This window comes from Poecilia formosa, unplaced genomic scaffold, assembly GCF_000485575.1.
Source record: "Poecilia formosa unplaced genomic scaffold, Poecilia_formosa-5.1.2 Scaffold78, whole genome shotgun sequence".
NCBI classification, from domain to species: Eukaryota; Metazoa; Chordata; class Actinopteri; order Cyprinodontiformes; family Poeciliidae; genus Poecilia; species Poecilia formosa.
Genome location: NW_006800017.1, coordinates 1,188,264 through 1,210,928, shown reverse-complemented (window position 1 = coordinate 1,210,928; position 22,665 = coordinate 1,188,264). Strand labels below are relative to the sequence as shown.

At 36.5% G+C, this 22,665-nt stretch overlaps 2 protein-coding genes across 2 annotated transcripts in view; both read right to left on the bottom strand.

Annotated features, from left to right (window-relative positions):
* Positions 1-1,235: 1,235 nt before the first annotated feature.
* LOC103140974 (guanine nucleotide-binding protein G(o) subunit alpha-like) lies at positions 1,236-13,437 on the bottom strand. Its single transcript, XM_007556355.2, has 10 exons — positions 13,279-13,437; positions 12,849-12,984; positions 12,682-12,773; positions 12,493-12,585; positions 11,661-11,821; positions 8,727-8,855; positions 6,991-7,120; positions 6,820-6,891; positions 2,178-2,265; positions 1,236-1,642 (listed from the first exon to the last, which is right to left on the bottom strand). Exons 1-10 carry the CDS (start codon positions 13,315-13,317, stop codon positions 1,452-1,454), a joined length of 1,131 nt encoding a protein of 376 aa, XP_007556417.1. The 5' UTR covers positions 13,318-13,437; the 3' UTR covers positions 1,236-1,451.
* Positions 13,438-13,966: 529 nt separating this feature from the next.
* Positions 13,967-22,665, bottom strand: part of LOC103140972 (ethanolamine-phosphate cytidylyltransferase-like) — an 11,826-nt gene continuing 3,127 nt past the window's right edge. Inside the window, exons 2-13 of the mRNA XM_007556354.2 lie at positions 20,378-20,466; positions 18,529-18,690; positions 18,394-18,460; positions 18,201-18,285; positions 18,078-18,119; positions 16,785-16,917; positions 16,226-16,308; positions 16,038-16,115; positions 15,898-15,963; positions 15,746-15,811; positions 15,537-15,625; positions 13,967-15,165 (exon numbers count right to left, since the gene is read on the bottom strand). Coding sequence (XP_007556416.1) covers positions 15,051-15,165; positions 15,537-15,625; positions 15,746-15,811; positions 15,898-15,963; positions 16,038-16,115; positions 16,226-16,308; positions 16,785-16,917; positions 18,078-18,119; positions 18,201-18,285; positions 18,394-18,460; positions 18,529-18,690; positions 20,378-20,466 — 1,075 coding nt within the window. The 3' untranslated portion in view covers positions 13,967-15,050. The remainder of the gene's footprint in view (positions 15,166-15,536; positions 15,626-15,745; positions 15,812-15,897; positions 15,964-16,037; positions 16,116-16,225; positions 16,309-16,784; positions 16,918-18,077; positions 18,120-18,200; positions 18,286-18,393; positions 18,461-18,528; positions 18,691-20,377; positions 20,467-22,665) is intronic.

Genomic DNA, 22,665 nt, shown 5'->3' with positions numbered 1-22,665 from the left:
TCATCACAGTCCACATACATGCCGGGGAAACATATATGAACCCAAAATGATAAACAATTTCTGTTTCTGAAAATTGTTTTAAGTGTGACATGTTAATTATATTAATATCAAATGTCAATTCACACTACTCTGCCAAATGTAAAATTGTTTTGTTTTACATTGCGTCATTAAAAATTTAAATTTTCTGTTTTATTAGAGATTGAAGTCATGAAGTCTCTTTTTCTTGAAATAAGAAATTTTTACTTTAAAAATGTTACACTGCTTTGTAAATACTAATATTCTAGTTTCAAGAATACATTTACTTGTAACAAGTAAAAATGTCTCAGTATCCAGCTTTAAGATCTTATTGAGATATTTAAGGGGAAAAAAACACTTAAAAGAAGTTTCTAATAGAAACAACTTATACTAAGAAAAAATATCTTATAAAAAAAAGGAAAAAGGTAAGGTAATTTTATTTATATAGCACATTTTCAGCAACAGGGCAATTTAAAGCACTCAAGTTCAAATCAACTTGAGATATTTTATCTTAAGATTTCAGTTTTTGCAGATGTAGGTTTTGTCAGGGGTATTTTATTAAATGAATATCCTTTGATCAAAATCACTCCATTAAACTCCGGCTGTATGGTTAAGTTGACTCTTAAATAGTATGCAGCTTTAAACAGGTTTTCCTGGAGGATTACTTTGCATTAAGCTTCATTCATCTCCCCATCAACTGTGGCAAACTCAATCTTAAAGAAATACCTAAAGATGGCATCTATAGCCCATGTTAACCCAGGATGCCTATAGATACTGTAGTGTTTTGCTGTGTGTTCAGGATGAAGTACAGTGTTCATTTTCTGCCACACTGTGATTAACTTACACAAACCATTTCAAGGAAGGCAATAGGTTGCTCTGGATTTGATTTGCAAAAAAAATATTAATACCAAGCTGCAGTTTTGACATTTTAATGTTCATGTACATTTGGACACTGGCTTTTATTCTTTTTGCTACAGATCAAAATGTCTTTGGTAAAGTGAACCGACTAATTTTCCCTCCACTGCCCAGATAGGCACTGCTTTGGGCTTTTCTATGAGAGAAAACTCCCCAAAGATCCACACACACACACAAAGAGAATTTAGACTACCTGAAATTAAAGTAAATTTGCAAATTTAAAATATGACTGGATGACCAACAGAAAACTGCAGTGTGTACAGTTAAATGTTTCAATAACATTAATTGAAGCCAAGACACTTTGGTAACTCAATAATTGTTTATTTTTCTAGAAAATTTGCATGGATATTAAAGGAACATACGAGATGATCGAGACTAAAACTTTATTTAAAATAATTTAGAAATAAAACAGCACCATATATACAATTGTCTTAGCCAGTCACATGGCCTTTTGTTTTAAAAGCATTAAAATAAAATATAAAATCACTCTAATCGTCATCTAAACAGAGTGTAGAGGAGACCTACAACAGCTGGACAGCTGATAGGTTCTCCTTGATGATCTGATCAATGACCATGTGGAAGACCTCCTTCATGACTTCAGAGTCGATGGCTGTGCTGAAGTGGTGGTAAACAGGTCTGCTCGAGGCCATGTTACAGGCCGAGAACACGGCAGCTACATGGTGGGCTGCAGCCTCCACGTCACAGTCTGCTCCTAGACAAGCAAAATAAGTTTGTCTCAACTCAAACAGCTTATTCACTTTCTGAAAAATAGATGCAACAAGACATTGGCTGACATATTTTTCATCAAAATCCAAATACATGAAACATAATGCCGACACACAGAACCCCTGGCAATGAGTCTGGAATGATGCACCACCATGACCCAGACCGAATAAATAAAATGAACAATGTATTTCAATCTGTATGCACAAAGATTTCTGTTTACCACGCCAGCAGAGGTGATGTTGCAAGAATCCAAAGAGCTGAATTTATAAGCAACTTTCAAATGTTGGATCATTCAACTCTCTCACACCTTTCATTGTTCAGTAACAGACATGGCCAAAGCAGGACTGTGAAGAAACTAGTGTTCTGCTTGTAATCTGCTTTCAATGCGTCACTTGTTTTTTAAATGGAAGCTAATATGATCAATTTGAAACACAGTAAAATCAGATGAGATGCTAAAAATGGCTTTAGAATAAGACATTCAGAGAAAATATAAATGATCTGGATTGTTCCCTCTACTGTACCTTCATAGCACGAAAGGTAAAATCTCAAGTGTCTCCCAGAGTGCAGGATCTTCCTCCGGAAAAGGTCAGTTTTGTTCAGAAACAAAATCTATAAGACATATAGAGAACAAAAAAGAGCAGTAGAAAGACCCAAATATGTAAATGGATGTTTTCAGTCATAACTTCATAGCAAAAAACTGAAATGGGTCAGAATAGAAATTGACTTCTTTACTTTCCATCACTTCCATTTGTATTTGTGACTTTATAGCTTCTTGAGTCACGATTCAAAGCATGGGTTGTGCTAGAAAGACGAATCAGTACCAAAGTCTGTGGACAAACTGTAAAGTGAGTTTTTGAGAATGAAATGGCCAGTCGACATTAATCTGTTTGTTGTGGAGCCTTTAGGGCTGTTTACTGTAATCTCACTTTCTCAAAACAAATATGCTGCAAGAGTGCCGAGTAACAGCTCAGGAGAACGGAGTAGAACCAAGTCCAATCCCTAAAACAGGTTGAAATAAACAGTAGTTGCTAACTATGGTATCTTTGTCAAAAATACCATACTTAAATTTTATATATTTTTTATGCTATTACATTTCCCTAAATAAACTGACAGGGATAATTTATCAACAAAAAAAAAAAAAACAAAAAAAAATCTGTAAGAGTAGCCTTCACAACAAAATGTTTAAAATTGATTTTAATGCAGAGATGTGTGTTTACAAATTTCGTACAGGGTTATTTTTTAACCACTTACAGAGAAATGGGCCTTTCACCAAATTGCTCCCAATTTTGATCTCAAACAAATCATATCCTGCTACAACTTGAACCATTAAAAAGTTTACTTTCCTTATTAGTTAAGCAATTTCAGAAATACAAGCAGGTAATCATAAAAATGCTAAAATCTTACATATTTGTATAATATTTTCTGAACACTTTCTGCACCTTTAAACTAAGTCCAATTGTTTCACTGAGCAAATATAGGCTTTTATTGAGGTAACGCCATTTTTCTCTAGTAACGATCTGCCACGAAGTATAAATCAGATTTTTACTATTGTGTTTAATGTCTGTTTTATAATGTATTCAACAATGACAAGAAAAAAGCATTTTAACTTTACTGAAAAATTCACCAACTGCACAACTGTAGTCAAGTAATAAGTAGTATTTCAAAAGTGCAAAAAAAAAAAATCTCCAGTTTTTTTGAACAATAATATTTGTTGTTACTGTGTTGCTAAGAGATGAGCGTATTTTCTGGTAACCAAGTATATGAAGTAAACATCTGATTTTTTTTGCAAAATTTACCAACTGTAAATTTCCTATTTCTAAGCAGATAAACAGTATTTCAAAAGAGCTTATGTTTTATAAACAATTAATTTGGTGTCAAGAAATGAACATTTATTTCTGGTAACGAACTGCCACGAAGTATAAATCAGATCTTTATTGTTATGTGGAATGTCTGTTTTATAATACACTGCTCAAAAAAAGAAAGGGAACACTCAAATAACACATCCTAGATCTGAATGAATGAAATATTCTCATTGAATACTTTGTTCTGTACAAAGTTGAATGTGCTGACAAAAAAAAAAAAAATCACACAAAAATTATCAATGGAAATCAAATTTATTAACCAATGGAGGCCTGGATTTGGAGCCACACACAAAATTAAAGTGAAATGTTCCCTTTATTTTTTTGAGCAGTATATATTCACCATCAATGACCAAAAAAAAACAAAAAAAAAAAACACATTTTCACCTTTCTGCATATTTCAACACAACTGTAGTTTAGTAGAAGATAAGTTGTACTTTAAAAGAGAAGAAGAAATCTTCTGTTTTTTGAACAATAACAATATTTGTTGTCACTGTGTTGCTAAGAGACACGTGCATTTTTCTGGTAAACAAGTGCCATGTAGTAAACAACTGATTTTAACTTTTGCAAAGGTAAGAATCAGAAGGCAGTGCATTGGCATTCGCACAAACATTGCTAATGTAGCTACTGCCCACATTAGCAGTATCCTTTTCCCTAAAATAAGCTTTTTACCCATTTTGTTTATTTATTAGCCATGTTTATTATTTATTAGCACACTGAATGGAAGAAGTCAATGCAAGTCAACGTACTAGTTATACCCCACATGCCACTGGCAGCATTTAGGCTAACATTAGCATTTTGGCTAATTTTAGCTCATACACTAATTTTAAAATACTGAATGGAGTAAGTCCTTGTTATTCAACATGCTATTGAGTACATTGTAGCTTACTTTATCATTGATGCTAATATTTAGCATCAGAACTCTGGGTTCCAATGTACGGGCACACTTTGGAAGGCCCCGTTTAAATTTCTTCAGAAATTTTCTAACTCATTTTACCATTTTTTTTTACTGAGGATTACTAAGTGCAGTACTTTAGTTGCCTATTGTTGTACATATGTTGTAGAAATAAACCTGGACTGGACACCATTTCCAATTAACCCGTCGGTCCAAAAGATTATGACCGTTCCAATCAGAACCAAGAAACGTCTTACTGGTTTGTATTATTTAAGGGCGTTATGAGCAGATAGGAAATTAATTTACTTCAGTTGTAAAAGTAGATATGAAACATTCCCAGAGCTGATTCATGCTGGGTACTAAACATTTTATTGTAATGGCGAACTTTTCATACCACAAGTCATGAACAGAATGGCCAAACAACAAAGGCACAAATTGGCAATTGAGCAAACAAGCACCAAAGAGGATTCAATCATTTGCAACTTCACAAGTCAACAGCACTGCAAAATCAGATCCAACACTAAAAACATGGATGAAAACTTGGTCTCCAAGTGGTGGAGTTTGCGTTAGTTTATCAGTGAATTAATAAGGTCTTGAAATTATGCATATGTTGGATAACTGAGAAGAAAAATTGGTGTGTGTGGTTAATCATAATTTTTAAAACTACCTTAGAGAAGCCTTGTTTGATCATCAAACCCAATAAAATTAATGTTCCTGTTTAAATAGCAGATAAAATATCAAGTAATCTCCAGTCACACCACAGTTCTGTTATTTCCAACGACCTTATCTGACTTTTTCCCCCACACTAGAGACAAAAACAAAGGACCACGCTAAAAAGGCAAAACTCTACCCCATATATCTCAAGATGAACTGCAGAAACAAACAATTTCTATTCATAACCAAAGCAACACATTGTCAGTATGTCAGCAGAAAACAACCACAGCAGCTGTTAAATGTGGTGACGGCAAACTAGAATTTGTATGCCAATTATGCTCATCAGATGCAATCAAAGCTTTGTGGGCGCCATTTACATAGCGTGTAAGATTTCTTAAAAAGCCCATGAGTGCATCTATCCTGCCGTCATATTTAGAACAGCATGAGAAGAGAGAATAGCAAGAGGTTCAAAAAGGTAAGGGTACAAATCATTGTTTCCCATTTATACTTCATTTTTTTTATGGAGATTTTGACAGACAAAGTAGAAAATTAATGCAAAGTAAAAATAAATAGATATGTTGTTTTAAGATATTTTACAAATGGTAATCTGAAAAATGTAGCATACATTTGCTTAAAATCCCCTGGCAAGCATTTGCAAAACCACCTTTTTCCATCAATCTTTGCATCTCCTGCCAATTTTTTGGGCTATGAAGCAGTTCTGCACATCTACAGACTGATGTTTTCATGCATTCCTTGCAAAACAGCTCAAGCTAAATCGAACTGGATTAATTGTGCGTCTGATCAGCAATTTTCACAGATTGTTTATTGGATTTAGATCTCGACTTTGAGCCACTTTCACCTGTATTATGCTTTGATTACCAAGTGTAATCTCAACTCCTGAATGGTAAGGTGTTCCCCTGGCTCAACACACAATAAAATAAAGGGTCTTATTATCAGGTTATTTTGCTAGAAGTTGAACCAACATCCCAGCACCAAGTTCCATGCAGCCTGCAAAAGCCTTTCTTCTTCAACATTTCCCATCAACTCTGATCATGCTCTATGCATGTTGCCACACCATGATGCTGCCAACTCCATTTTTTTGCAGTGTGGATGGCATGTTCAAGTTGCTTTGCGGTGTTCATTTTCTGCCACGAATAAAACTTTTCATGTTTCATCAAAGGTTTCTTTTTGGTCTCGTCTGATCAGAGCCCTTTCTCCCACGCGCTTGCAGTGACCTACATATAGTTTGTGGAAAACTGGAAAACTGCATGTAATGAAGGCTAGATATGTGGCGTACATGACTAATCAACGTAATCTCAACTCCCACTTGAGAAAGTGATATCTGCAGCTGCTTCAGAGTCTTGGTTGCTTCTTGGTTACTACTCTACATGCTTAGTCATTTTAGTGGAATCTAGTTTTGGTAGGTTAGCAAAACTAGAGAAAGTAGCTGTGTCTTACACAATAGATTGTACAGTGCACAATTAAAGACTTAAAAGGCAATAACTTTAAATGCAACGGTGTGTTAAACCTTTTAACTTTATCCTTGTCGGATGTGTTCTTGAGTCTTCATAATTCTCCATTAAACTTCTGAGGTATTCACAAAGAATATGTGTTATAACATTGCAGAAGAATAAACTGCCCTTCAGGTGACTTCTGATACAGTTGTTCACTCTGGATTTCATTTAGCTGCATCAGAATGTAGAGGGTTAAATTTAAATCTATCACACTCTTCAGATTTCACAAAGAAAAACTTACCAGGGAAGTTTTCTTGAAGACTGTGTTTGTGCAGATTGATGAAAAAAACTCAAGGCTTTCCTGAAGTCCGTTCTAAGAAAAGAAAATAAGGTCTGGCAGATAAAGCTAAGAAAAAAAGGTTTAAAAAAAATCCATATAATTATCAAATGTTAATATAGTTTAATGACATACCATTGATGGATCCTTAAACAACATCTGATCATAGCTGCTGAGAGCCACAACAAACAGTAAGGCATGAATAGAATCAAAGCAGCTCAGCCACTTTCTCCTTTCACTGCGTTGGCCACCAATGTCATACAATCTGCCAACAGACAAGAAATAACATTAAAAAAAAAAAAAAAAGATTGAAAATTACATGAAAACTTTCCAGACATCATCAAAGCATATACAGCTAATGTGCACAAGAAAGAAAAAATAAAAGTATTTTTTTACAAAGTAGTTTTAGTTGTGATCAAGTATTAAAGCAATAAAAAGTCACTACTATTCAAAAAACTGAAGACATTCGTTTCAACAGAGTGGCACCCGGTGAACCTTAGGGTCTGGGTGACATGGGTAATGAGTTTCAATTTGGACCAAAGAGTCTCCAGGTGCAAGATTGCCGCATGTCACCAGCAACGAGGCATTTATCTTCTGAGTCAGTTGTACCAAGCTGGAGGAGGATAAGTGTTAACTGAACTGACGGCAGTAGCTGAAGTGATGGAGAAAAGAATAATCACTGCAGCTTTCCTGAGTTACCAATTTAAAACATGAGATCCTGTCATTTTATGACAAACTTCGCTTGATTTATTATTAATTCAACAAAATGAGCAAAAGGTGCAACAGTATTTTCATACCAAAATGAGAGCAAGGCCAACATTAGGCTTTTGAGTTTTTGACTGTTTTAACTGAAAAAAAATGTTTTGGTCCAGATATATTAGAAAAATTAGAAAGAGAGAGTTAGATCCATAAACTAGCCTCATCAAGTTTACAGCAAGAGTTCTTACTGTTTATTCTTTTTTTTCTCAAATTACATTTTCAACTATACACACACAAGTTCTGTATGATTCTAACCTGCAGCCCACAGAAACAAATAATGTTATCCAAGAAAGTAGATAAAGAGCATTGTAAAAGGTATCTGAAAAGAAAAGTTTCAGTGGTCTACTGATACACTTTATATTTGATTTTTTGTGGCTAATTAGAAAGTTTAAGGCCATCAATATTTAATGTCCAATTCACCCCCAGGAAGTTTCCTTCATTCAGTTCACCACTGAAAGCTTCTTCTGTTTGTTGAAATGTCTTGAAGGGGAGTCTGAGAGTCTTCAGAGGTTCAATAACTCAATAAGAGACAGCTGGAAGTTTATTTTTTATTTATTTATAATTTTCATTATTGTGGGTATAGATTAAGTTGTCTGTTTAACTGATTCCTTTGGACATTTTAAGTCGGATCGTTTGGTCAGGTATTTCTTCAGTTGGCAGACTCTTTTGAACATCTGCTTAGTAGTCATCTTTAAGATAAAAAAACCCCAACATATTTGGTTATTCTGCGATTCAGACAGTTTTGTTTGGTGAATCACTTTTTTTGTAAAACAGTGTTGCAGTTAACATTCTGTTGCCATCTCCCCTCGTAAAAAAGTTAAATGTCCCTTGCTGAAACTGCTTAGTTAATGTTTAAAGTGCTGCGGTAAACAAGTTTTTAGGTTTGCCACACTTCCCTCTTACACTTCCACTACTGTATTTACATAATTTAAAGTTCTTGTTTGATTAATAATGCAACTTATAATTTCCAAATTCTCTTATTCAAGATTATTAACCCCCCATTTTAGAGTCAGGATTGCTTGACTCAATGTAAATTTAGAAGATTGATTTAAAAATCCACTCGCCTTCAGGTTAAAGCTTTTTTATATTTAGTATTTATTTCAAAGTCTTACCTAAAGATTGTTTCATCTACTTGAAACTGTGTCTCAATGATTCCACAGGTCCTCACTCTGACTCTCAGGACATCCATCTCCGTGGGAATGTAGTTTGGCGAGATGATTCGACTTATGTTTTCAAAGAAGCTGCAGATGACCAGGAAAAAAGGAAGACATTTGACAATAAATACGTAATTGACAAGTTTGTTGTAATTGGTTCTAGTATTTTTTTTTATTTATCAATTCTTAATCAGTTCACAAATATGCCTTTAAAAATATTTTAAAAAGCATATGAAACAAAAAACAAAGGAAGATTTAGTTTTTAAAAACAAGATGGAAAATTATTGTCAGCCAATATTTTTTCAGGACTTTTGTAACAATTGTAATTTCAATCTGCAGCAATGTCCTCCAAGCTACAGTATAGTCACCAAAGCAGCAAAAAAAAAAAAAAAAAAAAAAAATCACCTCCCTGAGTCATGATGGTACTTTCACACTTAACCACAAGACAATTAGTTCTTTTCATACCTAAGGATTGCAACACAAGTAAATGGGAAAAGCCCTATAATGTACTGTAGAACTGAATTTTGAGAATTGCCTTTGATGTATTTAAGCATCAAAAGAAAATGCTTTAGAAACTGAAATTTCATCTCATGGAAGCATCAGTGAAAATTGAAACCTTTCAATGAAACTCTGCCTCCAGGTGTCTTATGTGAATCATGTCATTAATCACTTGATGTGACTTAATATCATTTGTGACAAGACAACAAAGGTTTTTCTGGAAATGCTCAAACAACAAAAAAAGCTATCTTGACTATCGAAATCCTGCGAAAATTGAGATTCTGAGAAAGTTTTGCAAGATCCCATGAAATACTTGAAAAATCAAGACTGCAGTTTTGTGTCCCATTTAAATCCATCAGAAAATGTTAAAATGCATATATTTGAGGCCAGCTATGACATTTCTTCTCTGAATTTGTTGTGGTCTATTCTGCAAACAAGACTTTTTTTGGAACCGACTTCTATAGAAGTGGGAATGCTTTGGACCCGTTTTATTTTTTCTTTCTATAAAGTGCTATGAAGATGACATTTGCTCTGACACTGACACTATATAAAATAATATTAACTGAATTTTACAAAGACTCAGAGAAAAAGCTAAACCTGTTCCAAACTGATTGCAATTTAAAACGTCCCAAACGGCTTGGAGGCTTGCATTTATAGTAGGGCTTAATTAGAACGCTTCTCGTAAACACACCTTACAACCGCAGATAACGCACTGTAACTACATATTTTCTTTTAACAACATTAACCGCTCACTTCAAGCCCACGCCACCATCAGAGAAGTCATTTTACACATTTGGGTGCCTGGGGAAGTCAAGTGTGTCACGACACAGTCTAATCCAACATTTCTGGAGGGAGAAATCAATGGCGGGTCTAGCAAGGTGAGATCACTGAAAGAGAGACAGGCGAGTCTCATATAATCCCCCAGCAACCGACTTTATCGAGTTCCAGTAATGAAGCTGTCACACCTCCGTCCTTTCTCCGTCTGACCACCCGGAGTAGATTTTATCTTGACTGATCGCCTCCCTGTTGCCTCAAAGATAAGAAGTTCATTCTGCCCACCGAGTCCACATTTATTTAAAAAGACAAATCACTTCTTTTACTTAAAGAAATAATCACAATCCAATATTTAATCATATAGCCAGCCACTCGGGTGTCCAGCTTATTACCGAATATTGTGTGCACAAGACAAGTGCACATTTCAGATTGCTTTTCTGCAAACATATTCCATTCTTTACATAATGATGCAGCACAAAAGCACTCATCGAAAATACTGAACACAGAGCACAAAGCAGAGAGGTAGGTGTTGATGAAATTTTGGAGGCCACTCTGCTTTTACACAACTCTTGAAAGAGCATTATTGCATGATCCAATGACAGAGCGGAGAAAAACAAGTGCTGTTCAGACAAAAACATTTTGGAACAAATGTGGGAAAAATAACATAGTATTTTGCACAAGTATTCACAGCACTTTTTCCACATTTTGCCATATAGTATGAAGATCACCAGACTTATGAGGAAAACAAGCTTGATGTGTGGAGGAGTGAAAACCAAATCTGAAAGGTGTGGCATGCACTTGATTAAAGCCAACTTGTCTCTCAACTTAAGAAGTCCACAGCTCAAGTGAGAGAATGTGTCGGCAGGAAAACATCTAATTGTGCATTCATTAAACAGGCTTTCATGAAAATGTGGCAAGTAGTTAGATGTTGAAGTCCCAATTGGAGTTGGTCAAAAGACAGAAAACAAGAAGCTAATGTCAGATGAGACCAAAAAGCAACATATCTATACATACAAACTGCCATGCATGGCAAATACATAACTCTACACACGGCCCAGAACTCACCATCTCCATGATAAAACATGGAGATGCCGACGTTACTCTGTGGATGTGATTTTCTACAGAAGGGATAAAAAAAAAAAAAAAGCTAGTTGTAGCTTTCTTGAGACATCCCTCAAATAAGTAAAATTGGTTCCTCACTTTTTATTATCACTTTTCAGAGCAATGCAAACTTTACAGCTAAGTCATAAACACTTCACTTTACCTCAAGCTACACACAACCCCACACATATGCCACTATTCGTCTTTTCATTAGACACAAGAATAGTCTCTCATGCATGTTTCATGTACTCCACCCTTATTCTCCTCCACCTGGATATCTGCAAACAGTTTTTTTATTTTTATTTGATGTGGTTCTAATTAGGCTTCCTATTCCAGAAATGTCACGCAAATCATTTCCTGATGGGAGTTATTCTCAGTGCTGCTTTTACCATTTGCTCTCTATAGACAAACTGTAACTGTACTCTCCTTACTGGGCAATTTCCCTTGACATTTCCACTGTCAGTCATAATTGGGAAGGGGATTGTGCAATATAAATCGCCCTGAGGTTGATGTACTCACTAGAGGGCGGAGTCGTTCAGATCGTACTCGTGTCCTCTGGCTGCAGCGGCCCTCACCCCCTGGTCGGCCCAAAGGGCACAGAAGGCTTGAGCCACAAAAGGGAGCAGCTGCTGATCGTCTCCCAAGCATTGGCTGCAGGACAGAATGCAGCGGGCCTGGATCTGGTTTAGGGTTGGGAACATTGTACAGTCAGGGTCAATAATATAATGCTGGGATGCACCGCAGACAGCACAAACCTGGAGTGAAAAAAGGATCAATTTGATTTCATAGTGCATTAAAATCTCTAACTATCAGAGAGAGGTTAAGTTTTGATGTTAGTTTCATCAGATAATTATGATGATTTTAGATTACAGCTAATGGAAATCCCAAAATTAACTTTACCAAATTAAAGAATACTATACAAGATCAATTAAAAAAAAAATTGTGTAAAAGAAAAACTGCTGTAAAGCATAATCACCAAGACTAAGAGATAAATGCTTGATGCCATTTACAATAAATCTATAAGATACTAGCTTTCTGAAATATAAATCATCTGTATATAAAAATAAAATAAATAAACAAAATCGCTCAGCAAAACCTGAAATCTTAATGATTTCTGTTTATTACAGACTTTAACGCTTGGAAGCCTCCCTGAAAGCTAGAATACAACTAAGAGTTGCAACGCACCCTGGATGCAAACGCTTCTTTTCTCTTCGTAAAATCTAATATTATACAAGTACCGCTCATGAGACGAGGACGCCATGCTTCACATAGGCAGAGAGGGCCCTCTAGTGTAATAAAAAGCAGGTGCAGTGAAAGCCAAACATAAGAGGAATGAATGTCTGTGGCTCACCTTGTTCTTATTATTTGCGAGGTTTATCCGCAGCTTGCCCATTCCTTGCAGAACAATCTTCATAGAGGTTAGGAGGTTATCCAACACTGCAGGCTTTGAAAACATTTGTCCATTTCATTTGCATCTTTATTCAAGAAAAAAAAAATCCAGCATTTAAAAATGTGTGATAATAGTGTGAATGCTTGGTACCTTGAAACTAAGAAGTTCCTGCCTGGAGAAGCCACGGCTGTGTATTATCTTTATCTGTCTGATTATTGTGCTCTTTCCGCTCTCTGCAACTCCTGCCACACAAACAGCGTTTTGCAGCAATTAACCAAAGTATTTGAGAGCTGCTAAATGATGCAGCATATACACACCAAGCATGAGGATTTTGATTACATTCCTTTCGGCCCTGGCATGATCACAAAGGTCTTGCTCGATTGTGGAGCTCTTTATTTGGGCTGTCTTGGTTTCCTCCGAGATATCCTGTTGGAGGCACATTCCCATGCAGACCTAACGGAAACAGCGACATGTCTTCATTTCAATTCCAGAGATGTTGAAATAACCAAAATAGTTTTTTTTTTTGTTGTTGTTATTGTTGTTGCTAAATCTCCAGGAGAAAAGCAAACAAAAAAAATTAAATAATCATCTACAGATATTTTGACAAATAGGACTTAATTAGTGCTTAGTTGAATAGAAAAATAGGTGTTCTGAAACAGTGAATGGGAGAGCGAAAATTATTTCCTGATTTCAAATTTCAAACAAAACTTTCTGAAGTCGTTTATCAAACAGAGTTTTGCTGCGTACCTTCAGCGACAGATGAAGCATGTTTAAACAACGAAACATCCCTCTGTTGTTGCTCTTCGTTTCTCAACACTTTGTTTTGTTGCTATTTCTCCTGGCATCAAGCAAGCGTAACTCGGAGGTGCTAATTTGCTTAATTAGGAACACACTTGTACCGCATTCTGTCAAAATAAAAGCCTGTTACACCGGAAAAGGTGAGTCTCTAAAAAACAAAATGGGCAATTTTGTTTTGGCCAGATTTGTTTGTGTTCACGTGCAAAATGTTCAACTCATGATCGTTATTTATGAAAAAAATGATGATATCAAGAGTCAGTGTGGAGATGGTCCAATACTTATATAAAATTACTTATATAAAAGTATTAATTACGTAACTCAAGCCAATTGGAAAAGTTGTTTCATCACAATTTTGCAGCATATCAATAGACGTGTCTATCTATCTATCTATCTATCTATCTATCTATCTATCTATCTATCTATCTATCTATCTATCTATCTATCTATCTATCTATCTATCGATATCTATATCTATCTATAGATAGATATAGATATCTATATCTATATAGATATAGATATATCTATATATCTATATATAGAATTTGAGAATTCTCAAATTCTCAAATTTGAGAATTTGAAGAATTCTCAAATTCTTACAAATATAATATTGATAAGAATGGAAAAAAGTGAAACCATCCTTCAGAATTTATTTTTTATTAGCAATAATATACTGTAAATCCAATCAACTTTACATTATACAGTATGTCCTTAGCGAGTGACCAATAACATATAGATAATAGGCAACGCTATCTACATTTCAGTTTGACAATAATATGCATTATGCTTTTAAAACATTACGCTACCATGTTTACAGCAGCTAATGGAGTGGAGTAAAATATGCTTCTACAAAAAAAATATATCATTTGACCCCATTTCCTATCCACATGTGTTAGACTCCTCGTGATTTAGGAGAAGTGTGAACTCTACTTTGTCTTCAGGACAACACAATGTCATCAATTTCCATTCATGCAATGAAAACCAAAGCTAAAGCAGACAGTTCATCATTTCATAAATTTCAGTGGTAATATTTTTTTAAAAATGCACGCAAAAGGCAAGACCTTCAGGTCTCAACAGTGTGCACTTGTGATTAATAAACAACAACTCTGTTATTAAAACAGAACATTTCCCATGATTTTTTTGGGCAGTCAGTGCAGAGTGTGGAACATATGAGGTCCAAAATATTTAAGAGTATTAACTGAACAGCAACACGAGGGTATGTGTCCTCGGATTTCTGCTATAGTGTAAAAATCCTGATGCATGTTGATACAGTACATACAGATGATGATTAGTTAGGATTAGGAGTATTGCTGTGCAAAAAGCAACAACAGCCCAGGGAAGATTTCCAGTTCTGGTTAGATAAATAAATGTTTGTCCCACTTCGCCAACCTGCACTCTTCTTGTGCTAAAAGCCAAAAAATAACTTCAACATTTTTTTTTTCTTAAAAGGCAATAAAATTACAAAAGTTTAAAATGTCCAAATATATATATTAGACTTTTGAAGATACAGGTACAGTACATGTTCCTTGTTCCAGCTTATGATTGATCTGACTGCTCGCAAACAGATAATGATCCAGCAGCAGGTGTGTTACCTTTCCACTATAAAACTGCTGATATTATCCAGATATGCTATAACACTTACGAAGAGTTGACGTTGCTATACAGAGGTTTATATTTATGTAGCTTGCTAATGTTGGGTCAAAACCACAAACGGCGGTGCATGTCTACAGCAGAGCTTGGGATCTTCCTTTAGTCTTTTCCTCTTCTTGTCGCTTCATAGCCTGGATCACAGCGATCTCTTTGGCTTCTTTCTTCTTGTTCCTCGCCTCAAATAGAAGCCTGATTAAACAAAAGGAAACATAAACAATCAAATAAAGAAGAGAGAATAAATCGGTGCGTCCCTTTGATGGAATTCTGCTCCAAAATACGATGTGCAATTTGTTCTCGGAGATTTATATTATTTAAATGTCACAGTTTAGCCTCATAATGATCTGTAATTAGCAATGATAATTCATGAAACAACTAATACAAAAAAAAGGCAAAATTTTGTGCAAGACCTATTTATTAATGGATTTGGCTTACTATTGTGAATTAGATTTGGAATCCTAAAATGAGAAAATTGGAAAGCAAATGTGTATACACATTTATATATACATGCTATGTTAAAAAAAAGGACATCAAAGAGGGTTTCTCTCTGATAAAGTTATCACCTGTTTTTTATTATCCTTTGCACAATTGCATCTGAAGTAAGAGTGTTCCCACTGTCTACAGTTCGTAGTAAGCCTCTTCTTTTTGGTTCCTGGAAAATAAGCAACAATGATCATAAAAAAAAAACAAAAAAACATCATAAATCATCACTGCTGAATGATGAAATGTGTCAGGTGACTATGATGAAATGTGTCAGGTGACTGAATCTTACAGCGTAAGGGTCAGATCCATCCTTGTCCGGGTAGATTTCTGTCTTACCATGGCAAACAAGATCCACCTGAACACACAAAGACCCAACAATTATAGAATAAATGACCCAGCAGCAAGAATTTGGTGAGTTTTATTTTATTTTTTTGCACTTGCCTTAAAATGATCCAGCAGATCTTTTGTGACGGCAAAGGGTGCGCCAATCACCACTTCTGCAACATACTGTAAAACCACACAAATACGTGAATATATTTAATGCAGAGGAAATTACTGGATTACAAAGGAGAAGAGCCTACTCTGCAAGCCAGCACACTGAGCGTTCTCTCGTGGACATTCATGATGGGGTAATTTTTTCTTTTGTAACGATTCACCTCCTGAAACACAAGAGAACGTGTCAGACATGCTAGCGCATCTTCGAATGGAATACGACCGATCCAGATTTTCATTTAGATTAAAACAAAAGGTTGGTTTGAAAAGGTCTCACCTGATCAAAGTGCAGTCCCACTATGATGTACGGCTTTTCGGCAAGTTTATGGACCGCTTCCAGGAAGTCCACATGACCAATGTCTGGCAGAGGAATCATCAAGGATATCATTGGCTTCCATGAAAGCAGCTGATGTTTTAGTGACCACATTCAGAACACATTGAATTAATATTAACTGGCTACAAAGCAAAAATGTAGCAAAAACATAACAAAATATAGGAGAATATTTATTCTGATATGTTATGTTCAGTATTTATTTGTTTTTTTTTTCCTGTTGGGCTTAAATTGTCTTTTATCAATTTGATTGCGCTTATATTCTATTTCCCTTTTTAAATTAGTTAAAAGGAGGTTTTTGTATTGCTGTTTTCTTTTGGTTTTTGTTGTGTGATTTGTGTTTGTGGGTTTTTTTTTTTTATTTGGTATGAATTCAGTGCCGTTATTTCAGACTATATTGTCGGAGGTGTAATTTTACAAATATCGCATGTGTTTTTTAGAGACTTAAAAGAGTCAGCATGAAAAGATACATGTGCAGTATCGATTGTAATTTATAAAAAGATACGAAAGAGGTCAAAGGCTCCTGCGACGTAGATGATGGTGTCTCCAGGCTGAGGCTCCTGGCCTGAAGCGAACTGAATTATCTTCTGAGAAGTCTGCAGGAACTGAGATACTCCTGTCCAGGGACTGTGGCCCTTCTGAACATATGACCATAAAAAAAAAGTAAAATAAGTACTCAAAAATGGAGCAGAATTAAATCAGACAAACTTCTGATATACAGCCATATCCAATAAACTAGAATAAGCATTCCAATGAGGCTTACCTAAGAGATTAAAAGTACTATTTGGAACAACCTTTAAGCAAGTATTAAACATACTTTTTATAAGATATCTGAATATATTTTTATTGTCTGATGTAATACTCTAGTTATAAATGTCAAATGCTTATTTGCTGTAAGAAAAACCATCATGATTAGAATAAAAATTGTGTCATTATCCACATTGAAATTGGTCCTGTACCAAGATAAGCAGAAATTCACAGTGTAAGAAAGAAGCCATCACTCAAAAAGCAACATAAAAAGCCAGGGATGCACATAGAAACAAAGTTCTTAGTCTTTGGAAACATGTTCTGAGTTAAGATGAGACTAGGTTGAAAGCTTGTGAGTAACATCCAAACTGTGAAGTATGTTGTTGTTGGCAGCATTAAGTTGTGGTGTATTTTGCTTCATGATGGACAGGTGCATAAAATTCTATCAATTATCGAAGAAGTGCTAGTAAACCATTACATTTTGTGTTCTGAAAAATCTCTAATGAATCCCTCTCTCTTTATTCTGGCATTTAGCAAATATAAATACATTTGGGAAGACTAACTGATTTAAAACTAAAATGTTTAATCTGATTTATTGCATCTGCTTTTCCAGAGAGGTAATCTCTATGCAGCATCACTGCCCCCTAGTGGGGAGAGCAATAAAAGCAACCGGTAAAATTGAACGTAACAGACTAGCTCAAAACTGGGCAGCAAATTCAGAATGGATTTATTCATCACTTGCCAAATGACCAGCGTTGTTCTTCCAGTCAAGAGACCCTTAATTGCCTGTGACTAAAAGCTTTGTGGCTTTTAGTTACTCTTCTCATTCAGGAACAGAAGTGCTATTCACAATTTGCTGGCAAGGCCTACTAAATGATTAGTAAGCGGGTCCAAAACAAAGCCCTTTATTTAATATCAGCTAACATCTGGTGAAAATGCCAACTACTTTCTGCTTGTATGACAAAACAGTCGAGGAAGAAGGTGAGCACTGCAAATAAATAAATAAATAAATAAATAAATAAATAAATAAATAAATAAATAAATAAATAACCTTTCCAAAGTTGTCTGTGTGCTGCTGGTAGTCTGAGCTGTCCTGAAAATAAAAAATGAAACAGAAAAGTTGGCAAAATTGCTCATGTTAGGGCGTTAAAAAATAATTTCAGTAAAAACCCACAATGTTGCTGTGGTGTGCTTTGGTCATCAGAAGCATCCTGCCAACAAGGTCTGTCGTGGAAACTCCCTGCGTTCGCTTACACTCTCTGTAACAATCCAGTGTAACATGCAGGTTAATCAAGCACACAGAGAAGCCCAGCCTGACTTTCTTCTGTGTTTGACAGAGAAAAAAAACAAAACAAAAAAAACCTCACCTATAGCGTCCTGACTTCTTTACCTCCTCATATGTATCTTTTCCATCCACAGTTAGTGTTATATCATCTGGAACAAAACAACAGAGTCAGGACTAACGCAGTGTCCCACATGTATCTGAACGGAGCGTTTAGTACCTCCGTGAACACAGAAGTCGCAGCTGTACTTGTCGAGCGTCCCGAGGGTCGTGACGTAAGGGGCTCCTTCCACCACTTCGTCCACCCACTTTATGGCCCGCACCATCTTGTACCTTTCTTCCTGAGTGAAGACTGGCGGACCCTTGTGCTTTGAAATCTCACCTTCAAATAATAAAGCAAGAAAATTAAGAAAAACTTGAGCAAATACGTCTGGGGTTAGGTGAACATGGAAGCAGAAATCTCAGTTTTGAGAAGCTGACTACAACAAAGTAGAATATTACTGAAAGGTTCGTTTATTTCAGTAACTCAATTTACCAAATTAAACACATTATATAGATGTTTTCAGTTCTTTATTTGTGTTAATTATGATTTCCAGCTTACAATTACTGAAAAATACAACTCATCTAGGCTAGCACATTACACCAAACCAATAAAAATTCATACAGAAACATGGGTTTAATGAAAAGTATCCGCCTAAAGGTTATTTCAAAAGGTGCTTTTAATCTCACCAATGAGTCTCAATGGAACACATGTTCTAATACATTAAATGTAACAGTACATTGCACTTTTCCTACTGTAGGCTGCCAAGAGATTATGCGATAAGTAAAAGTAACAACGCCATTTAATGCATGGTATTTCCACAAAGAGTTTAAACCAAATTGCGCAACGTGATCTGACTGCTTTATTGAAAACAGAAAAGCAACAATTATTCTTACTGCTGCTACAAAATGTGGCATGGTGATCATTAAACTTAGAATAGTGCAGTATATAACATTTTAGATACACATTGTGCTGAATGTTAGACCTTTTTGCCATTTTTCTCTTTGTTGCAACCCACAAGTTTGTTGCTAGTCAAGCTGATATTTGGTCAGCTACTTCATTTCTTGACCTACTTGTGTAGGCTCTGGGTCGGTTGGCTCCTTCACTGATTTGCACCTGTATGCTTCCCTCTTTTTGCGATTTGATTCTCAACTGACCCAATTTCATGAATTCATGTATTACTAACGATTGATGAATGACTATATTTTCTTTCGTACTCTGTTTGTATTGATTGCATCTCTGATCCCCTCTTGCCCAGATGACTAATACATATGGCAGATTTATTTAACCTTGATCAAACCAAGAGAACTCTTGCTGATAGTTTATTATTTATTGGATTCATAAAACCAGATAGACTGCTATGATAAATCATTATGTTGTCAAAATGCGTACAAAACACTCCCAAGGTGGGTACAAACTGATGCGTGGTCAGTACCAAAATTTTGTACCAAAAAAGGGTGAAAAAAGTGGAATAAGTTTCTACTTTTCTAGATAAACAGCAATCTGGGTCGCACATACTTCACTTCCAGTGTTTAAACAGTTGGAGGTGAATGACGGGACCTTTACAGCTCATCAAGAATATTTGCCTTCTTACTTAATGCCCCTTGTTTGAGCAAAGGCCATGACCCAGAGGATGAAGTCTTAAAAGAAAGGTCAAGAAATTGTCAAAGGGAGACAAATTTTGCAAATACCACGATGGGCATGAATGAAAACTCTGGGTAACTATTGTGCTTATTTATTTCATATTGAGTTAAATATGCCACATTTAAGAGATAACACTGATGTGACTAAAAGTCAGATGAACCACACTTCAAAAATCCTGAACTATTTCAATGGCTTTCAAGGAAACAACACCAAATTGTTCTCTGGGTTTGTCACTCACAATGTGGTTTAGTCAGAGGAACTGTTTGTTCTATTCTGGACCAACACGCTTGAGCAGCCACGACAATCGAGGGCTTCACGCTTCAGCAGTGCAGCAATGCAGTTTTATGCTAAATTAAGTATCTGTTACATTTGTTTAAGACTTAACTGTCTGTGTGCACTCCAACGATGAGGTAATCTCCCATCGCTTTGGCCTGTCGCAGCTGGTTTGAGTGGCCATAATGCACCATGTCATAGCTAAGGTGGAAAAAAAACACAAGAAGAAAGGAGTAAGACATGATAGAATTATACGGCAGGACTGGATTTAAAATTTTGGGAGGAAATGAAAAAAAAAAAAAAAGACCAGAGTTTCTCCTAAATTTTTCAGAATGTGTCTCTTGGGCAGCTTTTTTTTTCTTTCTGACTTTTTCCTCTCGCTCAACGTTCCAGTAAAACCTTGGATACAGTGCCTTGTGAACAGTCGGACTCTTTAGCTAATGCGTCTTGTGCAGAGGTTGTCAGCCGTTGTCAGCAGTGGTCCTCATGATTGCGTAGAGCGTAACACGATCCCAACATAACATCTGGATTTACAGTTCGGTTTCCTGATGACTTATTTTTGAACTTCATTAGCTGGAAACCATAACCACGAAAGAAAGAAACGTTTGAAATGCATCACTGTGGAGCTATGGTTAATGCACGACTTCCACTTTTTGACTCAAGTAAATAATGTGCTGGACTAGAAAAAGCATCTAAACCCAAACCTGTGTGATGAACTGTCTTCCTTCCATTCTGCTCGTTTATCCTCGGCTATGATAGTGTCTCCAGTTAATTAGATTAGGACAGATAAGAGACCGAGAGTGTAGCACAGTAATCTCACAAAGAAACAGAACAGATGGGTGTTAGCCTCCCTTCAGAGGCTGTTTAAAGCTCTCAGCCTACATCACACTAATATTCATTTTGTCTCTTCTCTCTGGGTGAGGATTTGTGTAGTGGAAAAAAAAAAAAAAAAAAAAAAAACAGCAGGATAATTGCGCATATTTCTGTCCTCTTGATTTATTTCAGCATGCAGTGAACAACACTATAAATAGCATGCTCAGAAACATGGACAGGAAAACAACACTATTACTATTAGATTACAAACACAGCACAGACAGTAAGAGAGCCTGGTGGCGCTTCCAGACCCTGATCCTACTGATGACGGCTGCACCGACCGCTGCGACGCCCAGTCCTGCTGCAAACGGACTTGGCTTCGCTTTTTTTGTAGAGTGCATCGACACTCGAAGTGGACTTTTAAATCATAACTTTGGGTGAAAGTCAGCTTGTTACCCAGAGTAACAGTGAGCAATGAGCCCCTGTGTTGTCGAACCATTGGAACGAGATCCAGGAGCTCTGAGGTGACCGAGGGGGCCAAGAGGCGTTTGGAGGTGACTGAATGAAAGGCCCTGAGTTACATAAGGCCTTTCTGTGTGCGGGGTTTGTTCCTGCACCATGCCCAACAACAAGTGGCCCTCTTCCTCTCCCTGTATTTCTTTAGCAGGGAAGCATTGTGAGCGTATCACTGTGGGGATGATGAAATTTTAATTAGAGAAGCCTGTCAACAGACACCCAAGTGGCACCTAAGCTTCTCGAGGGCAAAGGCTTTGCAGACATATGTGCACGCGACGCGGGGGAGGAGGGGGGGACCGTTTGGAAACAGCAAACGACAACAGCAGGATTTCAGTCAGTAAGGTCTAATGTCTCCAGTAATCGAAGATAACAGGCTTTGAATCAATAAGCAAAGCGCTGCTTATTGGCTGAGTCTTTACAGCACCACAGGAGATTGTGGATTCGGACTTTGCACGCTTGGTTGATGATGCTTCTCCGACAGCAGACCTTTAACCAGGTTGACTAATAGGAACAGAATGTGCCACGTACTGTGAGTGAGAAAAATGAAAGCTGTGACTTAATAGGAAATTTCCTTTCAAGGGATTGAAGGACTAGTAAGAGCGAGGCGGGAAGGAGTCAATCTGCTCGGAGGCCTTTGCAGGTGTGCGCTGGATGGGGTTAAGGGGGGGTTAATGACATGAGCTCTGTTGACATTGGCTTCCTTTGCATGCTCACCCCACCGGTTAATATTCCGGCATCCCAAATATTCCGCGACATGCCGTCAAAGCGCAGATATGCAGCCACAGAGGAACAGCAGGAATTCTGCGAGAGAAAGCCACCGTAATCCTGGTCTTCATGCGCAGATATTCAAAACATCTGTTCAGTCGCTGCAGGATGTGTCCATCAGGGGTCGGGTTTTAAAAAGTTGTGGTTCATTTGCAAATGAGTCAACTGGGGGATTTTATTTAAATGCTGGTTTATGCTGGGATTCAGTGTTCTATCTATCTATCTATCTATCTATCTATCTATCTATCTATCTATCTATCTATCTATCTATCTATCTATCTATCTATCTATCTATCTATCTATCTA

What these genes read in the sequence shown, in the direction of transcription:
- LOC103140974 (XM_007556355.2), bottom strand. Translation starts at nt 13,317, where the DNA reads ATGTTTCGTTGTTTAAACATGCTTCATCTGTCGCTGAAG. An exon ending in TGCTTCATCTGTCGCTGAAG is followed by an intron (nt 12,985 to 13,278) that starts GTACGCAGCAAA and finishes TGTTTCCGTTAG; the next exon opens with GTCTGCATGGGAATGTGCCT. An exon ending in AATCAAAATCCTCATGCTTG is followed by an intron (nt 12,774 to 12,848) that starts GTGTGTATATGC and finishes TTTGTGTGGCAG; the next exon opens with GAGTTGCAGAGAGCGGAAAG.